Source organism: Malania oleifera, chromosome 11 (genome assembly GCF_029873635.1).
Source record: "Malania oleifera isolate guangnan ecotype guangnan chromosome 11, ASM2987363v1, whole genome shotgun sequence".
Taxonomy (NCBI): Eukaryota; Viridiplantae; Streptophyta; class Magnoliopsida; order Santalales; family Ximeniaceae; genus Malania; species Malania oleifera.
In genome coordinates this window covers 53,704,504-53,723,718 of record NC_080427.1, presented here as the reverse complement: position 1 = coordinate 53,723,718, position 19,215 = coordinate 53,704,504, and the positions used below count along the sequence as shown (strand labels likewise).

Here is a 19,215-nt window from a genome sequence, read left to right as displayed (position 1 = left end):
GTTTACCAGAAAAGGCCCTAAGGATAGGGTATTCTACCCACCCATATAAGTAGGTTTCCTTTGCCCTAGTGCGTTATGCAGCTACTGCCACGTCTGAAGTTAGTAGTGCACTCGCCTTACTCAGCAAGCCCTCAAGCGAAGAGTATGTCATGTTTTACATACATAGATACTTCTAATATCATAATACATTATTTCTATCGCTATTCAATCATTCACATTCTTTCATATTCATAACTTAACATTTCCTTGTGTTTCAATTTAAGTGACTCTTTCCCATTTGTATTATTCACATTTCACATTTCATTTTATTGCATTGTTATTCCTTATTATTTCATTTCATAACATTTTCATTTCATTTCTTTGTACTACAGCTGCTCTTTAGCCGTCATTTGTTAGTTCACATAGAAATGCGCTAGAATCTGCTAACCCTACTTTCAGCTGCCTTACCTTTACATGGTTGCATTTAACATACATAGGCAACATTGTCCATATCATATTTTATTCTCATTGCTTTACTTATTTAGCTTGCATTTCATACATTTAACATATATTTGCACAGAGTCTCATGCCACACACTTTAACAGTAAAATTCATATATTGCCTGTAAAATAAGTCAACCAACAATTAACGTTTATATATTGAAAATACCTTTCATTTCTTACATGATTATCTTGAAAATATTTTTCCACTTTCACTAGTTCATTTTTGCATATACATATCTAATAAACAATCCTAAACTCAAAAAAATATAATTTAAACAGTTGGCATTTTACTTATACCGAAACATATACACGTATATATAACACAATTTATTTTTCTATTAAATTTATAAAAATTCTGATTTAATATATATTTTTTTCCTTACCTGGTTTCTTGAACTACGCCAACAAGGACTCCGAAAAATACCTGCGGCGCTCACCCGGAATCTGAAATTAAATTCCTAATTCAAATAAATTATTCATGAATAAAATATTATTTAAATATTTCCTAGGGCCATCATCCCTAAATAAACTGTAATACCCGCAAATATACCCAAATTGTTAAATTTTTCAAATCTCACTCTCGCTTTGGAGTAAGACCTAGAAAACCTCAATTGAAAATTGATCCATGTCAAAATGATGGCAATCGCGATTAGGACCACGTCGTGGTACCCAATTGTCGATTTAACAGCAGATTTAAAGCAAAATTGAGAAAATAAGAAAAAAATTACCTTTCCCAGGAGTAGGGCTTAAGTCATTCCCACGACAAATCTGCATCAGTAGAAATGTCAGTGGCGGAGCCAGGAATCCAACGTCACCTTCCGTTTCCCGATCCACCGCAAACTCGTCGGGAAATTAAGAGAGAGAGAGAGAGAGAGAGAGAGAGAGAGACGGAGACAGACGCAGGAAATAAAATTCAGGGGGGGCGTGTCTGACTTCTTCTTCTTCTTCTTCTTCTTCTTTCTTCTTTCAGTTACTTTATATATATATATATATATATATATTTCTTTTATTTCAATTATTTTTTTTAATCCAATGCAAAAATGTTTAATTTAATAACTAATTATTTAATTATTTAATTTATCTTAATTTAATTTAATTTCTTTAATTTTAATTTTTTTCTTCTTTTTCCCACGTCATTCCTTTTATTTATTTATCTGTTATTTTATTTATTATTTTTTTCTAATTATTTTAATCATTTTAATTTTTTGGGTCTTTATAAGTTGTAATTCAGGCGTGGCTTGAGATGGGTCTTCTTCGCCCCTTTAAAGAAAGATTGTAAAGGTTGAGGTCAGCCATGATAATTTGATCTGCTATTGTATCCTGTGCTGCTCCACCTGTTAAGTGAGAATTAGTGGAATCTTCGGGTTTGCGAGTTGAGGCGAGGACATAGGCAATGTTGGTCGAACCCTGATAATATATCTGGTGTCAATTTTATTTTCTACAATTTACTTTCTACACTTGTATGTTAATATTTATTACTCTGAATGTTTGATATACTGAGTTTGCTTTAATTCCTTTTATATTTACTCAGTAGTTTATCTATTGAATTGGTATATGTTTTAGATAAACCCTAGGTTGACGTATATTTCTATTGGATTAGTTATACCTAGGAAGAAATAATTTTAAATTTCCAATTCACTCCCCTCTTGGGAATACATCAATTCTAACAAAATTAATTTTTCATTATTATTTTGTTTGTTTAGAATTTTTTTTGTCTTAATTTCAAAAGATAAGGATATTTTTGTTCATAAAATGATTTATTCATACTTTTATATACCATATAAATATAGGAATAGTGCTATACTTATTAAACATCACAATTTTATTTATCTATTACTTTATATATATTATAAATATTTAGACTAAAGTAGTGATTCAAACATAAAACAACAACTGGTTGCTATCCTCAATCAAGTTAACTCTAGTGCAAACGAGGACGAGAGTTCTTATTAGGAGTTTCCAAACACTCGCGTAAATTTAGGTGAATTACTAAGTGACAATTTGTATCATTGTTAAAAATATGAAAGCATAAATTAGTAAAAAAATCAAAAACTAAAATATAAACTAAAAATAAAAAACTAACAATTTGCTTGATTAATATTTGTAAAATTAAATTAAATTAAAATTTTAATTGAAAATACTTATTTTCATCCTTAAATCAAATAATATTATAAAAATATGATTAGAATAATGTAAAATAATAAACATTTTAAAAATATTATAATAAAAATAAAAATTATTTTACTTCATTATTATGCTTTCAAATTTTATCGTACATGATAATTGAAAAATAGTAAAATATTTTGTAATTGACTTTATTATTTATTTTTGAAATTTATGAATATTTATATTTTAATTATATTTAAATTTCACATAATTATTTTATTTTAATTTTAATTTAAAAGTACGTAAAATAAATTATTTAATCCAAAATAATTATTTCTGGATATTAAAATTTTTAACAATCAAAATAACTGAACATAAATTTTAATTTTAATTTTTTTTACAAATAGCTAAAAATAGATGATACAATTTGAAAATATAGATAAATATATTTTTAAAATCTGTTTCTTCCCAGTATAAAAAATAAAAATACAAAAAAAATAAAATAAAGAACAGTAACGATGAGTCGTAAATTGGTTCACGTTGATGGGCCGGACCAGGCATTGGTTGGGCCACCTCAGGCCCAGCTTCCAGGCAGAAGTGACGGAAACGGAACTTGATGACGATAACGTGCACCGAAACTGGAAGAGGAGGAAGACCGTCATCGCCAAGAAACAAACCACCCGTCTTTCTTCAGATTGTTTTCCTCGATCAGAAACCCCATCAATCTAAATTTCAGAACCTCAATTCTCTCTCTCCCTCTCTCTCGATCATTAACATTTTCATTTTTTGTTTTGTGATAATCGTTCGAGCTTTGATCGGGGATACCATTTCCGAATCAGAAATTTGGAGAATTGGAAGTTCAATCGATGAATACCTCGCAGTTCATGGACAAGCAGATCATGGATCTATCATCGGCCTCGCAGAAGAACGACTTCATCGATCTCATGAACCCTCAAGAAGAACACATCGGTGGTGGTAAGAAGGATGAAATCTTGCCCAACTACGATTTCCAGCCTATCCGACCGTTGGGTTCTTCGTTGCCTTCCAATCTGGACGCCAACAGCGCCGGAGGATCTAGGGCTTGGAATTCCACTGATTCGATGAACCACACTACTCATATTAGAGTAAGACGAATCTCTCTTTCCTTCCCTCCGTGCTTCAATGTTCCTTTTCTGTGAGGGATTAATTGGGAATTACGTTGTGTTATTTATTGGATTTGAAAATTTCGATTTTTATTCAACAAGTTAATTGTATTCAGGCTTATACCAAAAGTAGGGATTTGTCCTGGTCGAAAATTTGAACTTTCTTTGCCCGATGGTCGAAGTGGAATTCACTTTCAGTTGGCACTTTTACGCTGTCATAGATATTTTAGGCACGGCGGGCCTTGGCGAGTTGCTCCATTGTGTCCTATGCATTAGTTTCTGGGGGGGATACTTGTGCTTGCGTGTAATATTTCAGGGATAGGCTGATAAATCTCAAAAGAGAAAGTAAGTGAGGATGGGAAGCTTAAACTACTTGTGTTAAGTCGCATTTTGTGGATTGTTTAGTCAGTAATTGTGAGCTTTGTTAAATGAAAGGCACAAAGGTGGTGCCAGCCTAAGGAACAAAACTTTTATATGACGAAGAATCTAAAAAAATCAAGGCATTTTGTCCATTCATCCTTCTTTGCCCACTACACTATAGCATCAAAAGTTTTAACCACCTATTTTAAAGCATTATGATCAAAACTTAGAGGACTTTCTTCATTTTTGTTCAAGCATGGACTTCCAAGCTTGAAGCAGATCCAATAACAGCACACTGGATTCCTATGTCTGAACAAGCCAAATGCCAAAAATGTGTAGTCCAAAAACACCGAAGCAAAAGCTGTTGCAAATAGTATCTATTAACTATTTTCATTGCTCTCCTTTGAAGATTGTCTATGGTTCAAATCCTTTCTTGTACTGCCTCTCAAGAGAAAAAAAAACACCTCAGTGGGAGAATTAGTTCTCTAAATTTCATTCCAAGGAAAAATTTCCTGCAATATAAAAAAATTACCCTTTTCCTCAGCCTTACAATGGGAGCATTAGTCACATCTTGGAAGTACATGGGGGATCTCGCTTATTCTTAAGTTCAACAGTCAGTTGTGTATTCATAGGTATTGTGTTAATCCATGCTGAGGGGTTTTTTTTTTCGGATGAAATTCCTCAGTGTTCATTCCCTATGGGAAGAATTGTGGTGTTTTGACCTGCTTCTTGGTGATGGTGTAGGCAAAAGTGAAACTAGGAGTTGTAATTGACTATATTTAAATTTAAAAGTATTTGATGGTTTTCACACACACATGCAGACATATATCATGCATGTGCATTTGCACTTGCATATGCACATTGTGGTGGCATGATATAGTTTATATTTCTACATTGCTGGAGGCTCATTTATATTTCAACTTGTCTTTATACATACCCTTTAGCATATTCAGTTAAAAACATTTTAGGCTTACTTGATCTTTTGTGTGTGCGTGTGTGGAAACGATTAAGCTCCCAATTCATTAATCACCAGGGTAAAACAGGACCAATTCCTTTATAACAAACTGACTGCAAACCAGGATTCAAAACTTTACTATTACAAGCAAGGCCATCTAACTTCTAAAGCAGCCTTCTTTATGTTCTTCTCCAAGCTGCCCTCAATGCCTTCAAAGATTACAGAATTCCTCAGTTTCCACAAATGATACATGGCCAAAGCCCAAGCTGCTTAACTCAGCCTTCCATTTTACAAATTAGCCAGACCTGAAGGCAGCTTAAATTTTCATTCCATCTCACCTCATCATGTTGCGGCCCCAGCTTGATAAGAATTCCTGAACCAGTTGCTTTGCTATATGACATTCAAAAAACAAATGCTCTCTAGTTTCCACACAATCATTACACACCTTACATTTTGCATCAGTAATTTTTCCCCAAGCAGTGAACTTGTCCAGAGTATATAATCTGTTTAGGAAGCTAAAAAACATACAAACGAATGCCTTGGCACAATTTTTTTTATTCTAAATACAACCAGCCCATGTTATCACTGAATTCTTTTCTCTAACAACTCCCCAGGCAGAAGAAAGATTTAATCTACAAGTTTGTGAAGGTTTCCAATATACCGCATCATTCTTCTCTCCATCAGGTAACTCAATAACATAATTAATCAAGCTATTTCTATTGCTCTTTCTTTTTCTAGGGCAGACCTGTTCCTTACAACACATTCATAGATTTTCCATTTCCAACTTTCAAGCTATGTAAGGGTAACTTTTAGATCTGAATCTAAGAATACACTTCCATGTAGGAGTATCTTCTGGTATTCCTGAACTTCCCAAAAACTTATAGAATACACTTCCATATATGAGTATCTTCTTGCCTTTTCTGAACTTCCCAAAAACTTTTCCTTCCAATTTTGTAGGTATGAATCCACATCATCCACAGAAAATTATTTGAAGCACATACATTCCAATTCAGTTTCATAATGGCTGCTGCATTCAAATCAGACAACATTTTCACCCCTTAACCTCCTTCCACTGGTTTGCCTTCATGATTGGTAATATTGGTGCCTATAGTTTTGGAGAATTGTGCTACTTTCAAATAACCTAGTGGGAACTAGATTGCTTGATTATTCATGTTCACATGTTTAGATACAAAGGAGTGTGGAGATTCTTGCAATTTTAAATCTTGAATTTGTAATGGGGGGTTTATTTTCAAGTACTGTGACTCTTCCATGAAATCTTTTGTGCGGCACGGAGAGTAGAAATGAGAAAGGCTTCTTCTTTTTTCTCACCAAAAACAAGGGCAGCAAACACAACTGAGCAATTCTGCTCTATGGAACTCCTTACCTTCATCACATGGTTCAAAACCAAGGAGAAATCCCCAGGACCCCAACAGACTGTCAAAATTTCAGCAAAAATGGGCAAGAAATTGCCTTCTTCAAGGGCAAGTTGACTTCATAAATTCCCTTAAACCTAGAAAATATTAGTGCTAACTCTGGCTGTTACAGCTTTTCTTTCTCTATATACCCTTTGATCATACCAAACAAGAAAAAACCTTACTTCTCTAAGGGGCATTTTGGTCTGCTGGATCTTTCAGCATTCTCAGGCATGTGATGTCAACGAAATCTTATTCCCAATGTTTGTTTTGCGGCTAGAAAGTGTGATATGATGGTAATCTCACATTCCTTGGGAATGGAAATTCCCACAAAAATGTGTGAATCCCATTTCCATGCTTGTGCATGGGAAGGTTTCAAATCTTTCAATGGAATCTCATTCCCATGGGCATCCAATTTTTTTGGGAGCTTGATTGTTCCCACTATTTTGGCTAGTTTGATATAAATGCCCCCATAAATAGCATTATTACATGCTATCATTATGTTTATAATAATAAATTCTTAAAATATTAAAATAAAAGCAATAACATTACTATGTTAATAATCTTATGATGTAAAGTTTATTATGCTATATTGTATTTAATATAATATAAAAATCTATTATAATCCACTGTATTATTATAGTCCAATTTACCAGCCATGTATTTTGTTCCCATATTGCCCCCATTACTTTGATTAATTGGATTATGTGTTGGATTTTTAGAATTATTAGATGTTGAATTTTTAATTTTTTTTATAACTTGGGAGAAGATAGTAAGGATTTAATATCCTTGAATCTTTTAAAAGAAATGGTCCATGATCACATAAATTGACGGAAAATGATTCATATAGCCGACCCCACTTAGTGGGACTAAGGCTTGGTTTTGTTTGTTTGTTTGTTATTATGATGGTTAAAATTTTTAGAACATAGGTTTAATTTAGTACATATTTTTAGTAGGTTTTTGTGGTGGTATGATTATTCTTCATATATTGTTCCATGCACAGGTCAAGGATATTGTGGTAATTTTATTTTGAAATGTTTGTTGAACTAAACATTGATGGGGCACCTTATGTCCTTGAAATCTTACAACGGAAACCAAATAAAAATATTCCCACAAACATAAGTATTCCCATGAGGTAGATGTTGAACTAAACACTAACATGGGACTGTATGACCTAGGAATCTTACAACGATGACTAAAGAAAAATATGCTTATAAAAAAACTATTGTTATCAGATAGGCATCCCATTCCCAGCCAGAAAATCATTTTAGGGGGAACATTTCTTATCCTGCAAAAAAATAAACAGCTCCTAAGAAGCTTTTGTATAGTCATTAGTACATTTTTCTTATCCAAAAAAAAGCACCTAAGAACCTTTTCCAACATCCAAAATTACAAGAATGCCATAGGAAATATCTCTTTGCATGGTCTTTCAACTAAATGGGTTACTGCCGACTGAAGTCCATTATCCACTTGGCATGAGTCTAGACATCCGAGTGTGCTTCATTAAATATAAATAGACCATCCCCAGATTCCCCACATAGAATGGAAACCTAACCCAACAAATTCTCCTTTAGTCCACATATTTATAGCGTTAATCACATTTCTTTTACTCTCACTGAAGTCTCAATGCCTTCAAAATCCCTTTATTCATTTCTCCTATCTGTTCTTTTGTTATTGAAGGATTCACCTGATGCAGAATGCAAGCAAGAGCTATTTTAATTCTCTAATTTTATTGTATATTTGTTTTTTAATTATGATATTTTTATTAGGATCATATCTCTAAAATGTCATGATATTTTATTTAAGAAATTAGTTTTCTGGTTTACTAAGCTTTCTACATGTAGTTTCCTTATCTTTCTATAAAAAAATAGTTTCCCCTCATCTTCCAAGCATCATAACCTTTTAAAAGGCTCCTATGTTTTAGTTTTATCTAGAATTTGAGAAATAAGGTTGTTAAATGTTGACATGGCTGTCAGAGTTTTTGATAGGGTTTGCAATTTCAAATCATAGCCATGACTGTTAGTGTTTGTCATGGTTGTTTGAGAGTTTCCACTTCTACCTGTAGGGCTATGTTAGATTCCTCCATTGGTCGCGTCTCTGCCACAATCACCATTTGACATCAACCCTACTGCCCCCATCACTTCCAACCATTATTGACAGCCACGAGAATATTTGAAGAAAATTTCTCTTGCAACCCAATTCCCTTCAAAGCTTGGAAGATGATCATCGATCCTACATCATATATGAACCAAAAAAGTAAATTTTTTTAAGTTGAAACCTATTGAAGCAATCAAAGGCCTCCATCTTCTTTGTTGTTAATTAGCCATAACCAGTATCATCACCAAGACAGCATTGCTTCCTGTTGCTGGCATCATTCCCCACGATTCTCATATCAAACACCCATGTCTTTTTGTCAATTAACAGATTTTGCTACTTAGTATTTACTGTCATCAAAATCCCCTAGCCATTGAAATCTCACCTTTTCAGGAACCTAAACAAACTTCTCCAGATTAAGCCCACTGTTGTCTTTGTTGTTGAGTTCTTGTTGTGCAACCAGACCATTGCCGACAAAGATTCCTCCTTGTCATTAGCAATTTGACGTGTAGAAGGAGGACTTGACAACCGTAGCCGCCACTCTTGTTTGAAAATGAAACCTTCTCAATTGAAGAAACAAATATTTTAAGAGGAAAAGGCATAAGGCGAGGCATTTGAACCCTGTGGAGGTGAGGCATAAGCCTTGAGGAGTAATACTTTTGATAATTTTATTTCTAGATAAAAATATAAATTACACATATTTTACAAAATTAAAAAAAAATTAAGAAAATAGCTGGCAATATGTAAAAAATAAAAAATAAAAAAATATTTTGTAAACTATTTGCTGACCTTTCAAAAATTGCTAACTTGAATTCACTATTTATCTTATGACGAGATGGTATAATATACATAGTTCAAATTATTTTCAAGATCTAAGGTATAACTCTCAATTATTTTGGAGTGGTTGAGGTTCAAGAATTTAGAAGTCAACTCATATTATGATATTCCTTTTAAATAATCATGTACTTTAAATCTGACATGAGAATAACCCACCCAAAATGCGTAAGCCTCAACAAAAAGGCACAAAAGGTGTGCCTTTTTTACAATTGTGTAAGCCTCAGCACGTAATGTGCTAGCCTTTCCAGGATTTGGTGTTTTAGGCATGCCTCAAGGCGAGCCTCAATTGAGCCTTTTAAAACATTGCAAAGAAATGGGATGTAATGATCCAGACCAAACCTGTTCATAAATCCGCTGGGACTGGTTTAGTCTAACCAGACGGAACTGAACCAGACTGGACAGACAGCAGATTCTCTAAACAACAAAAATGAAAACTAAAAATTGTGATCAACTTGGCTTTGGAAAAATTTGATTTGAGGATGAGCGAGCTTGATTCTATGCTTTGCACTCTTAAAAAAGAAAAGGACAGCCTGGTGCACAAAGCTCCTGCATATGCTTTGTACTTTTAAGTCTCTTATATTGATAAAATTGTAACTTGGCCTTAGGAAGAAAATTTTCTGGGACGAAGCTGAATGTTTCCTTACTTTAGGATAAGATTCATTATTTAGCTTTGCTTTGTTGTTTTAAGTTTGGGATGCTTCAAAGGTGTGAGCTTCTCTCATATTCAGTGGGATTGGTTATCGTTGGTGGTTTGATTGATGTTTTTCTCTCTTTTTTTTTACTTTTTGTTTTGTCTGTTCTGATTAGGGTGATCTCTTGTTATCATTTTCTGTACATTCTTTCTTCCTCAACAAAATTATCTTTGTTTATTATAAAAAAAACAAAAAAAAAAAACTTGGCTTAAAAAAGTTTGATTCAAGGATGAGCAAGCTTGATTCTATGCTTTGCACTCTTGTTTCGGTTATGGATTCCAATTATTGTGAATGAGAAGTGCATACTTCCTCTTTGTTCATTAAAGAGGTAGTTGAAGAAGTTACTTTTGAGATTGAAGAACCACTGCATTGGCGCCAGTTCCCCAATTTTTTGAATTCATCGTTCCTAGTCTACACGTCCACAGGCTCTTCCATCGTACAATCCTATTTCTTTTTTAAGCTGGCCCACTACAGTTGCCTCCTCCAAAGTTGGTCAGATCTAGGTTCTTCATTCTTTGTAATTTTTAAAATCTGAGGCCAAATTCTTTGAAATTGAAAGGGGGGGGGGATGATTGTGCAAGTAAGAGCTATTTTAGTTTTCTAGTTTTCTAGTTTCATTGTATTTTCATTTTTCTATTTTTGGTATTTTATTATGATCATATCTCTAAAATTTCAGGATATTTTTTTTCAGGAAGTTATTGTTTTAGTTTATTTAGTATTCTTAGTATAGTTTCCTTATCTTCAAAATTGTAAGCCTATAAAAGTTATTCATGCGGTAGTTTTATTTAAAGTGAAATTGAAACGTAAAGTTGTCCGACATTGGTCCTACATCAACACATCAATCTCCTCCTGTCTTGTTCCATACCTCTACCATAACTGCTTGCGGAGAGATAAAACAGAAAGGCCCATTACTTGAAAGATTTAATCTTACATGATCTCCTTCCCAAAGTGCACCACGTTTATGGTCTAAAGCCGTACCATATCCTCTACTTCCCAGTCCTTCAACTCCTCTGAAAATTGAGATGCAAACCATTTGGCCTCCATTCACTTGCAAGAAGCCTTGAAAATTACCATTGGATACCCTCTGAAAGATAAAGGAAATCACTCCTTCAAAGGGGAAGGGGAATTTTTGCACCAGGGATCATACCCAATAAAGAGAAAGTAGAAATCACCATTCCCCATATCAATAGAAACAAGGGTAAGAACTCATCCCATTGCATTTTTGTACTCTTCTGCATCCCCACTCCATGCAGTAGTCTCATTTCACTAGAGGCTGGTGGATTATGCTGCAGATCATATTTGATATCCACAACCACTATCCAGAAATTTCAAGAATATAGCTGGTTACCAATTAATGCATTGTTTGGGGGCTCAAGACTTTTGATTTCATTCCCCTTCCTTTTGGACATGAATGGTAATGTTTCCCTACCTAACCAAGTGATATAATTCGCCACCCTGTGCTACCCACAGGACCTTCCCATGACATCCTTCAATCCTTTTTGCTACTTAGCTGGGAATAGGAAAGATTGATGTGAAATGAGTTGGCAGATTTGAGAGAATGTTTTTAAACAAGGGTCAGGCTCCCCTCCCCCTCCCACACCCCACCATGCCCGCAAAGAAGGTGGGGGGGGGGGAGGGGGGGGGGGACACATACTGGCGTTTCTTCCCTATCAAACTTTTCCCAAACATCTCCACAGTTGCACCCAATGCTCTTTCCTTTATTTGAACTAACCCAAAGGAATGCCCAGGTTAGAGATCGAAAGGGCTTCCAATTGAAACAAATAGAGCTTTATGCATAGTTGTTTTCCAAGATGCTGTTAGGGATAATTTGTGTGCGCACTTCTTGTAATGAATGTGTTTTCCTTTCTCCTTTCTCTCTTCCTTTCCCTTTCCTTCAATGTGAGGTTGAATCATGAGTGTCAAGCACCCCCAAAACCTTTTATTGATAGTCAGTATGGCTCAAAAGTTAGGTCTCAAGAACATTTTAATGGTTTTCCAATTCTATAGTGAATTCTTCCAACCTAATTCTAGTTTAATATACTTGTTCATGTTTGTAATGTATCTCTTAGACTTATTTTTGGTCAGTGATTTTGTGTGGCTGCAAAGTTGCCTTCTGTTCTATGGATATTTTCTGTGGGTACACCTATTTTATTTTATGGTTGTCTAATGATGATTGATTGTTGCGTTTGCTTTCATGTTTTTTCTTAATTACCCCTTTTTTCTGTGCTGCTATGATCTGTGCAGAATTATGGTTCTCTGGATTCCATTGAAACTGCAAAAATTGTTCTGGAGAAAGATCGAAATGTCAATGACACATCAATTGTTTCTGAGATTGATCGAGCAATGAAGAAACATGCAGATAATTTGCTACATGTGTTGGAAGGTGTTAGTGCACGGCTATCACAGCTGGAGACTAGATCCCGCCACCTTGAGAATTCTGTAGATGATTTGAAGGTATCTGTTGGAAACAATCATGGAAACACTGATGGAAGAATGAGACAGTTGGAAAACATTCTTAGAGAGGTATTTCCCCCACATTTCCTTCTTAACACTTAGTTTTCATTTATCAGAGGGAGTAAATATATGCACCAGGCATGGGCAGATCCACATACATTTAACTGTAAGTTGTACCCCGCACTGAAATGATAAGTTTACATACACACACACACAAGATTTTTTGTTTTGTTTTGTTTTGTTTTTCTTTAAATAGAATTGCATCCTCTCAAGTTGCAACAGCGGGGGTCCTGATGAGAATAATGAGAGTTTCATGGTAGGTTTAAGAAATTTAAAAAATGAATTTCTAATAAAGAACAGTAAACGTTTCATGGGAATTTTAAAAATTTTAGAAATTGACAGTGAATAAGACGATGAATTTATTGAGACAAGAAAAGATCTTGCCTATCCCTTAATTTACTCGCTTGTGAAATTAGCATTGGTTTTAACTGTTGCTAGTTGCTACTGCAAACATGGAAAGGACATCTTTTGCAATTAAACTTGAAAGAAAAAATTATTGCATAATTGAGTGGGAGATGATTATATGAATGATTATTTGGTCATTTGTATTAATGAGACATGAGAGATATTCTCAATAGCATTGCAAATGAATTGATGGCAGAGTAGTCCCAGAATACAAAATACCTTTCAAGGACAGTTGTAAGATGTATCTTTCTTGAAATGTGCTGAAAATGATTTTATTTTTATATGTCTTTTCCCCTCTGTATAAAAGGCATATTAAGGTACATATATTGATGGATGGTGGCTCTGCCCCTGGCACTGTTGTACTGCCCGTTGGAAACCTACACTAATATTGCGCTTTAAACATGAGAGGTTAGAGAGCATGCGCAGGAGAAATTGAACATCTTTTAAAAGTGAAGTGATACATCATTAACATCAAGGTGCCTTTTTTGAGACTCTGATTGCCCTGCACATTTCATCCGCTGCATGATTTGTGCGTACTTAAATTTATAGCCTCCCAGCAATGCAGCCATATGGGATGACATCCAATACCATGGTCACATCTCCATCCCATAAAACAAGTGTATGTTTTTGAACAGATGCTTTTCCCCCCCCTATTTTTCCCTACAAGGAGTTGTTTGGGAGGCAAAATATTATATGAAAATTGTGCTTTTTGAAAATTTCCGAAGACAAAACATAAGTGTGAGTCTTTCATCCTCCATTCTGACCTAAAAAACAAAACAGAGTGAGAAAAATTAGTAGAGGTTATTTACTTTCACTAGATATATTTAAAGTTTTCCCTTTACTTTTTGGAGCTAGTGGAAGGGTAGAGGATGTTGGTAGATTGCGGGATTATGCAGCCTTTGAGGCACTTGGTTGGGGAGGAATGCTCATATCTTCAATGGTTGATCTGTTTATTCAATTGCTTTGGGAGAGAATTGGCATTGTTGCTTCTCTTTGGGCCTCATGCTTTTTCCAAAGAATTTTTATGATGCAGGAAAGAACAGTAACAAAAACAGAACAGAGAGAGTTAAGGGAGGAAAGAGAGAGTAGGAAGAAGAAGAAGAAGAAAGAATAATAGAGGAGGAAGGAAGAAGGGGAAGGAGAGGGCTGCACAACATAGAGGGAAAACCAGCTCTGAATTTAAATCATTAACCTGTTCTGTAGGTATAACTCAGCAGCTTAGGAGCATCTCATGAACAGCATCAAGCATTAGAAGCAAGACAACTGAACCAAATATTGCCTCACTGTAAGGAGAAGTCAGACTCTCATCTATATCCATTGTGTCCAAAATGGAATGAACCTGCGGAACTGCAGACCCTACATGTTTGCTAGATGACAAAGTAGGAGGTTCAAGGGGCCTTGGTGAGGTGTCAAATCCTCCACACTAATAACTAGACTAATGGTCATATATCAGGAAAATAAATATATGCATTGGGTCCAGGTTTTGTAAGGATCAAGATAGAGCCAAGTACACAGGCAAGGAACTTTGTAAAGAAACTTCGGGGGTAGCATTATTACTCCATAACCATGGTTTTAAATCGCAGTAGCGGGTAGCGTAACGTAACGGTAACGGGTGTAACGGGAAGCAGGAGTAGCGGATGTTACATAACGGGAAGCGGGTGTAACGGCCGTGAATTTTTTTGAAGCACGCACAACCTTGTGCATATTAGCGTACTTGCATGTTTTAAACTTTTAGTCATTCTTAGAAAGGGTTTTAGTGTATTTTGGACCCTTTAGTTCAAGTAACTAAGTTATTTGGTAAGGGCAACAAATTTACATTTATTTTAAACCATCATTGATAGAAAATTACATGTGTGTGCATATTTATACTTCTCATTGTTCTTATCTGTGATAAATTCTTATGTGTGCTAAATGAAATAATAAAATAAAATACATTATACACTTCATTAATCTATTAGACACATAAGACATACGAATAATATAAATATAAAATAGCTAGAAAAGAAAGAAAGTTGAAGTTGAAAAATAAAGAACATAAATATCACATTACTAATATTATTAAAAAAAAAAATTTCCTAACAAGTTAGTATTTTGAAATTGTTAATTAATGCATCTATTGTGAGTATTTAAAGAAATAGTAAATTTTGCATCATTGTCATCCTCATTATAATCTTTTCCCCCTCTTGCGACTCGGTATATTGAGAATGATATATGAAAGAGAGAGAAAAAGTGAGAAGAAAAAATAAAAAATAAAATATTTTTTTGGTGTAACAGTCCTGTAGCGGTTACGTAATGGCCGCAGCGGCCTTTACGTAACGGTCGCGGTCCGTAACGGCATCTACGGCTGTGATTTTTCTTCCCACCTATTTCGCGGTGTGTAACGGTATCGGTAACCCAAAAAACCTTTACGTAACGGTCGCGGCCTTTATTTAAAACCATGTCCATAACCCATATTAAAGTCGAGTCTTACAATGCACATTTGCACCAAGTTTCTAATCCATATTACTCCTGGAAACTTTTCTCCAAACCTCAGTATGATGCTCATGGATGTGATGAACAAAAGACCCTGCAGACTTTGAAATATGGGCATCTGGTGCCAAGGGAACAAGATCAATGTGTACACCGGGCATGTAGCTGAATACACACTCAAAAGGAATCTTAACTTAGAACTACTCTATTATTATGAGCAAACTCAAAAGACAGTAGCACTAACCCCCTGTTTGGTTTGTGGAATTAGGCTTGAAATGGAATCCAATCTCAGGAATGGAATCACATTTCTGCATTTGGTTTGCAGAATCAAGGATGCATCATATTCTGGACGGAATTCGATTCCTACGAATGCGGGAATCACAATTCAAGTCTAGATAGGATGGAATCGATCTTCATTTCGTGGAACATTACTCATTTTATAATAAAAAAATTTCTAAGAACAGCAACAAATGCTAATAATACTAATTATTATTACTATAATAATAATAATAATAATAATAATAATTGCAATAACTATAAATAATATTTATTATTTAATAATAACAACAAGAACAATAATAATTAAAAATAATATTTATAATTGTAAAATAATAATAACAACAAGAGAAATAATAATTAAAAAAAAGGAAAAAATAACAATAATTACTTGAAGCATAATAATTATTATAAAATAAATATATTTATTAATAGAAAAATAAAAAATAATAATTGCACTAATAATGGTCGCTATTATGAAAATTATAAAAAAATAATAATCATACAAAAACAACAACAAATGAGAATAATACTAATTGTTATTATTATTACAAAAACAATGACAACTCATAATAATGACAATAACAATAATACAACTAATAATAATATTTATTACTATTAAAATAATAATAATAATAATAAGGACAATAGTAATAAAAAATTCAAAAATAATAATAATAATTATTTTAAGGACAATAATTAATAATTGCAATGGCAATAGTGATAATTACTATGAAATAATAATAGAAAAAAGAACAATAATAATAAAAAGGAAAAATGTCAAAAATTATTATAAGGACAATAATTAATAATTACAATGGCAGTGATAATAATTATTATAAAATAATAATATCAAAAAGAACAACAATAATAAAAAGGAAAAATAATAATAATAACAGCAATAAAAAATAATATTAAAACTATTAAAATCACTATTATAAAATAAAGAATAATAATACAAAATTAAATAATTATGTATTAGGGACTTTTAATTAAAAAAAAAGAATTATTTTTCATTCAATTGTAGAAGCTATTCAAGAATACCAAATGTTGGAAAGAAATTGAAATGGGATTCCTACACTCATTCCATGTTACTAACCAAACGTAGTAATTGCATTCCAAAAGTAATTCCATTCCTACCTTGATTCTCTTCCTCCCTCGATTCCTTAACTATTTCAATTTCATTCTACAAACCAAACAAGGGTAAGTCCCAATTGCCCTGCTTTTCTCCCACTATACATCTAAGTGGATCACCTAGTCTATGATTAAGGGATCATTCGGACCCACTTATAGTAAAGTACTTTTCTGGGAAAAAAAGTGCATATATGGAAAAGAACTTATCTTAAAGTAGTCTAAGATTACTTATTATAAGAACTTTTTCAAATGAGTACTTTTTCAAAAAAATAATTTTTTAGAAAATATGTATTTTCCTTTTAAAAAAAGAGTAGTTTGGAAAAGTACCTTTTGAAGTAAGTGCTTATTTAAATGTAAACCAAATGCTACTAATGGACATAAGTACTCATAGAAAGTACTTTTTTGAAAAGTACCTATTTTTTAAGACGTTCCAAATGGAGGCTAAACCATTGGTTTGAGGGTGGGAAACAGAAGAAAACATCAAGTGAGTCTTGCACATTTCCCAGCGTGTCTTGCAAAAGTGGCAGACTTGATATCCCTATCCAACGTCGGCCAACCTTGCAATTTGACTACCTCATTAAAGAAGAACTTAGCCAAATGAGAGACATTGAGGTGCTATCTTGGTGAATCTATCAACTACTACTAATATGGAATCATGTCCAAAGTAGTTTTAGGGAGTTCAAGAACAAAATCCATGCTCAAGTCTGTCCAAGGCATGCATAGCAATGGAAGAGGGTATTTTGTCTCCTAGGTTTGGTTAATTGGCAAGTATGGCGGTTCTGCACTACCCTAGCAACTTAAAAAAGGCTAATAAAATATGTCAACTAAGGTAATGGTTTTATCCCTTCCCAAATGACTAACCCACTGACATGCAACTTCCGAACTAAGAAATCTCTGAAAAATAAAAGTGAAGAATGTTGAAGCCTGGTGCCTTTAACCATGGTGTATGTTGAAGTCTACAAATCCTCTATGTTGGCCCTCACTCACCTCCTAAAAAGATGACCCCAAATTCAGTAGAATACTCATCTTTCAAACAATCATTAGAATGTTTCACTAAAAAATTCTTTTGGGTGTCCCTCGTAACTCAAAACTCCTCCTATAGGTCTCTAGAGGCATCACAACCTCCCTCTACTGAAGTTAGGATGCCTGAGTAGAAATGCTTAAGTCATCTTTTGCTTAATCTATCCAAAAAAATCTAGTAGTTTTGAAAATAATTAATGACAGGAGTCGCAATTGCGCCCCCCCCCCCCCCCCCGCCCGCCCCAAAAAGATTGATTTGTTTATAGAAAATAGCTAAGTCATGAAAGCTATGAATCTCAGAAATAGTCCTAGGCTCATGCCACTTCCTAATTGCTTCTAATTTCATCAAAACTAGTTGTTATTCCTTGTAAAAAACCCCAAAATCAAGAAAGAGCACACTAGAGAGCATAAAGCTACACTTCTTAAGGTTAGTACACTACTTAGCTTCCCTCGAAGTGACAAAAATCTTATGAAGGTGTGTTGACGCGCTCCTCCCTAGTCCTATTACACACCATTATATCATCGAAATTGCCCACAAGGAATTTCCTTATGGATGGCTGCAAAATATGTGTCATAAACCTTGTAAAGGCGCAAAGGGCATTAGAAGGTCCAAATGACATAGCTAACTACTCAAATAAACCATCTTGGGACTAAAGAGGCAATTTTCAGCTTTTGTCTTGGTTTAATTCTAATATGGTGATATCCACCATGCAAGCAATCTTGGAGTACAAATAGAGATAGCTAGCATGTCAAGCATATCATTAAGTCTAGGGATGGGGAACCCATACTAGATGGTAATCGTATTGATGCCTCTTCTTCTAGAGATATCCTCTAGAATCCATGTTTCTTTGGGGTAATAAGGGCTGGTATTACACTTGGACTTAAGGCTATGTCTCACAAAGCCCTTCTCTTGTAGCTTTCCCACATCCCTATTCAATTAATCTCTAATCTCTAATATTAGAAAAAGCAATTCCCCAAAATTTGATTTGCTCTTTTAAATGTCAAAAACACCCTTCATAACTTCCTTTGTGGAAGAGAGGATTAGGGAAATCCTATACATTATAGATTTTGGCTTCCTCCAGACCTCCTGGAAAAGCATGAAAAAAAAAAATGTCCTATAACTACTTTTCCAATCAAATTTATATACCCTTCTATTTCTACACATTTTTTATATTAAAATTAAAAACTTTACAACAACTGCAAGAAGCATCAAGTCCCACAAGGTGGGGTCGGTTACATGAATCCTTTTCCACCAATTCACCCGATCAAGAGCTATTAATTCCTTCCTCACTATCTCATTTCAAGTTATTTTAGATT

The 19,215-nt window shown here is 34.1% G+C and overlaps 1 protein-coding gene across 1 annotated transcript in view; it reads left to right on the top strand.

Moving 5' to 3' along the window:
* The first annotated feature begins 3,128 nt into the window (after positions 1–3,128).
* LOC131168449 (extensin) overlaps positions 3,129–19,215 on the top strand; it is a 28,872-nt gene continuing 12,785 nt past the window's right edge. The window contains exons 1-2 of the mRNA XM_058127878.1: positions 3,129–3,712; positions 12,325–12,603. Of these exons, the coding sequence (XP_057983861.1) occupies positions 3,455–3,712; positions 12,325–12,603 (537 nt within the window). The 5' untranslated portion in view covers positions 3,129–3,454. The remainder of the gene's footprint in view (positions 3,713–12,324; positions 12,604–19,215) is intronic.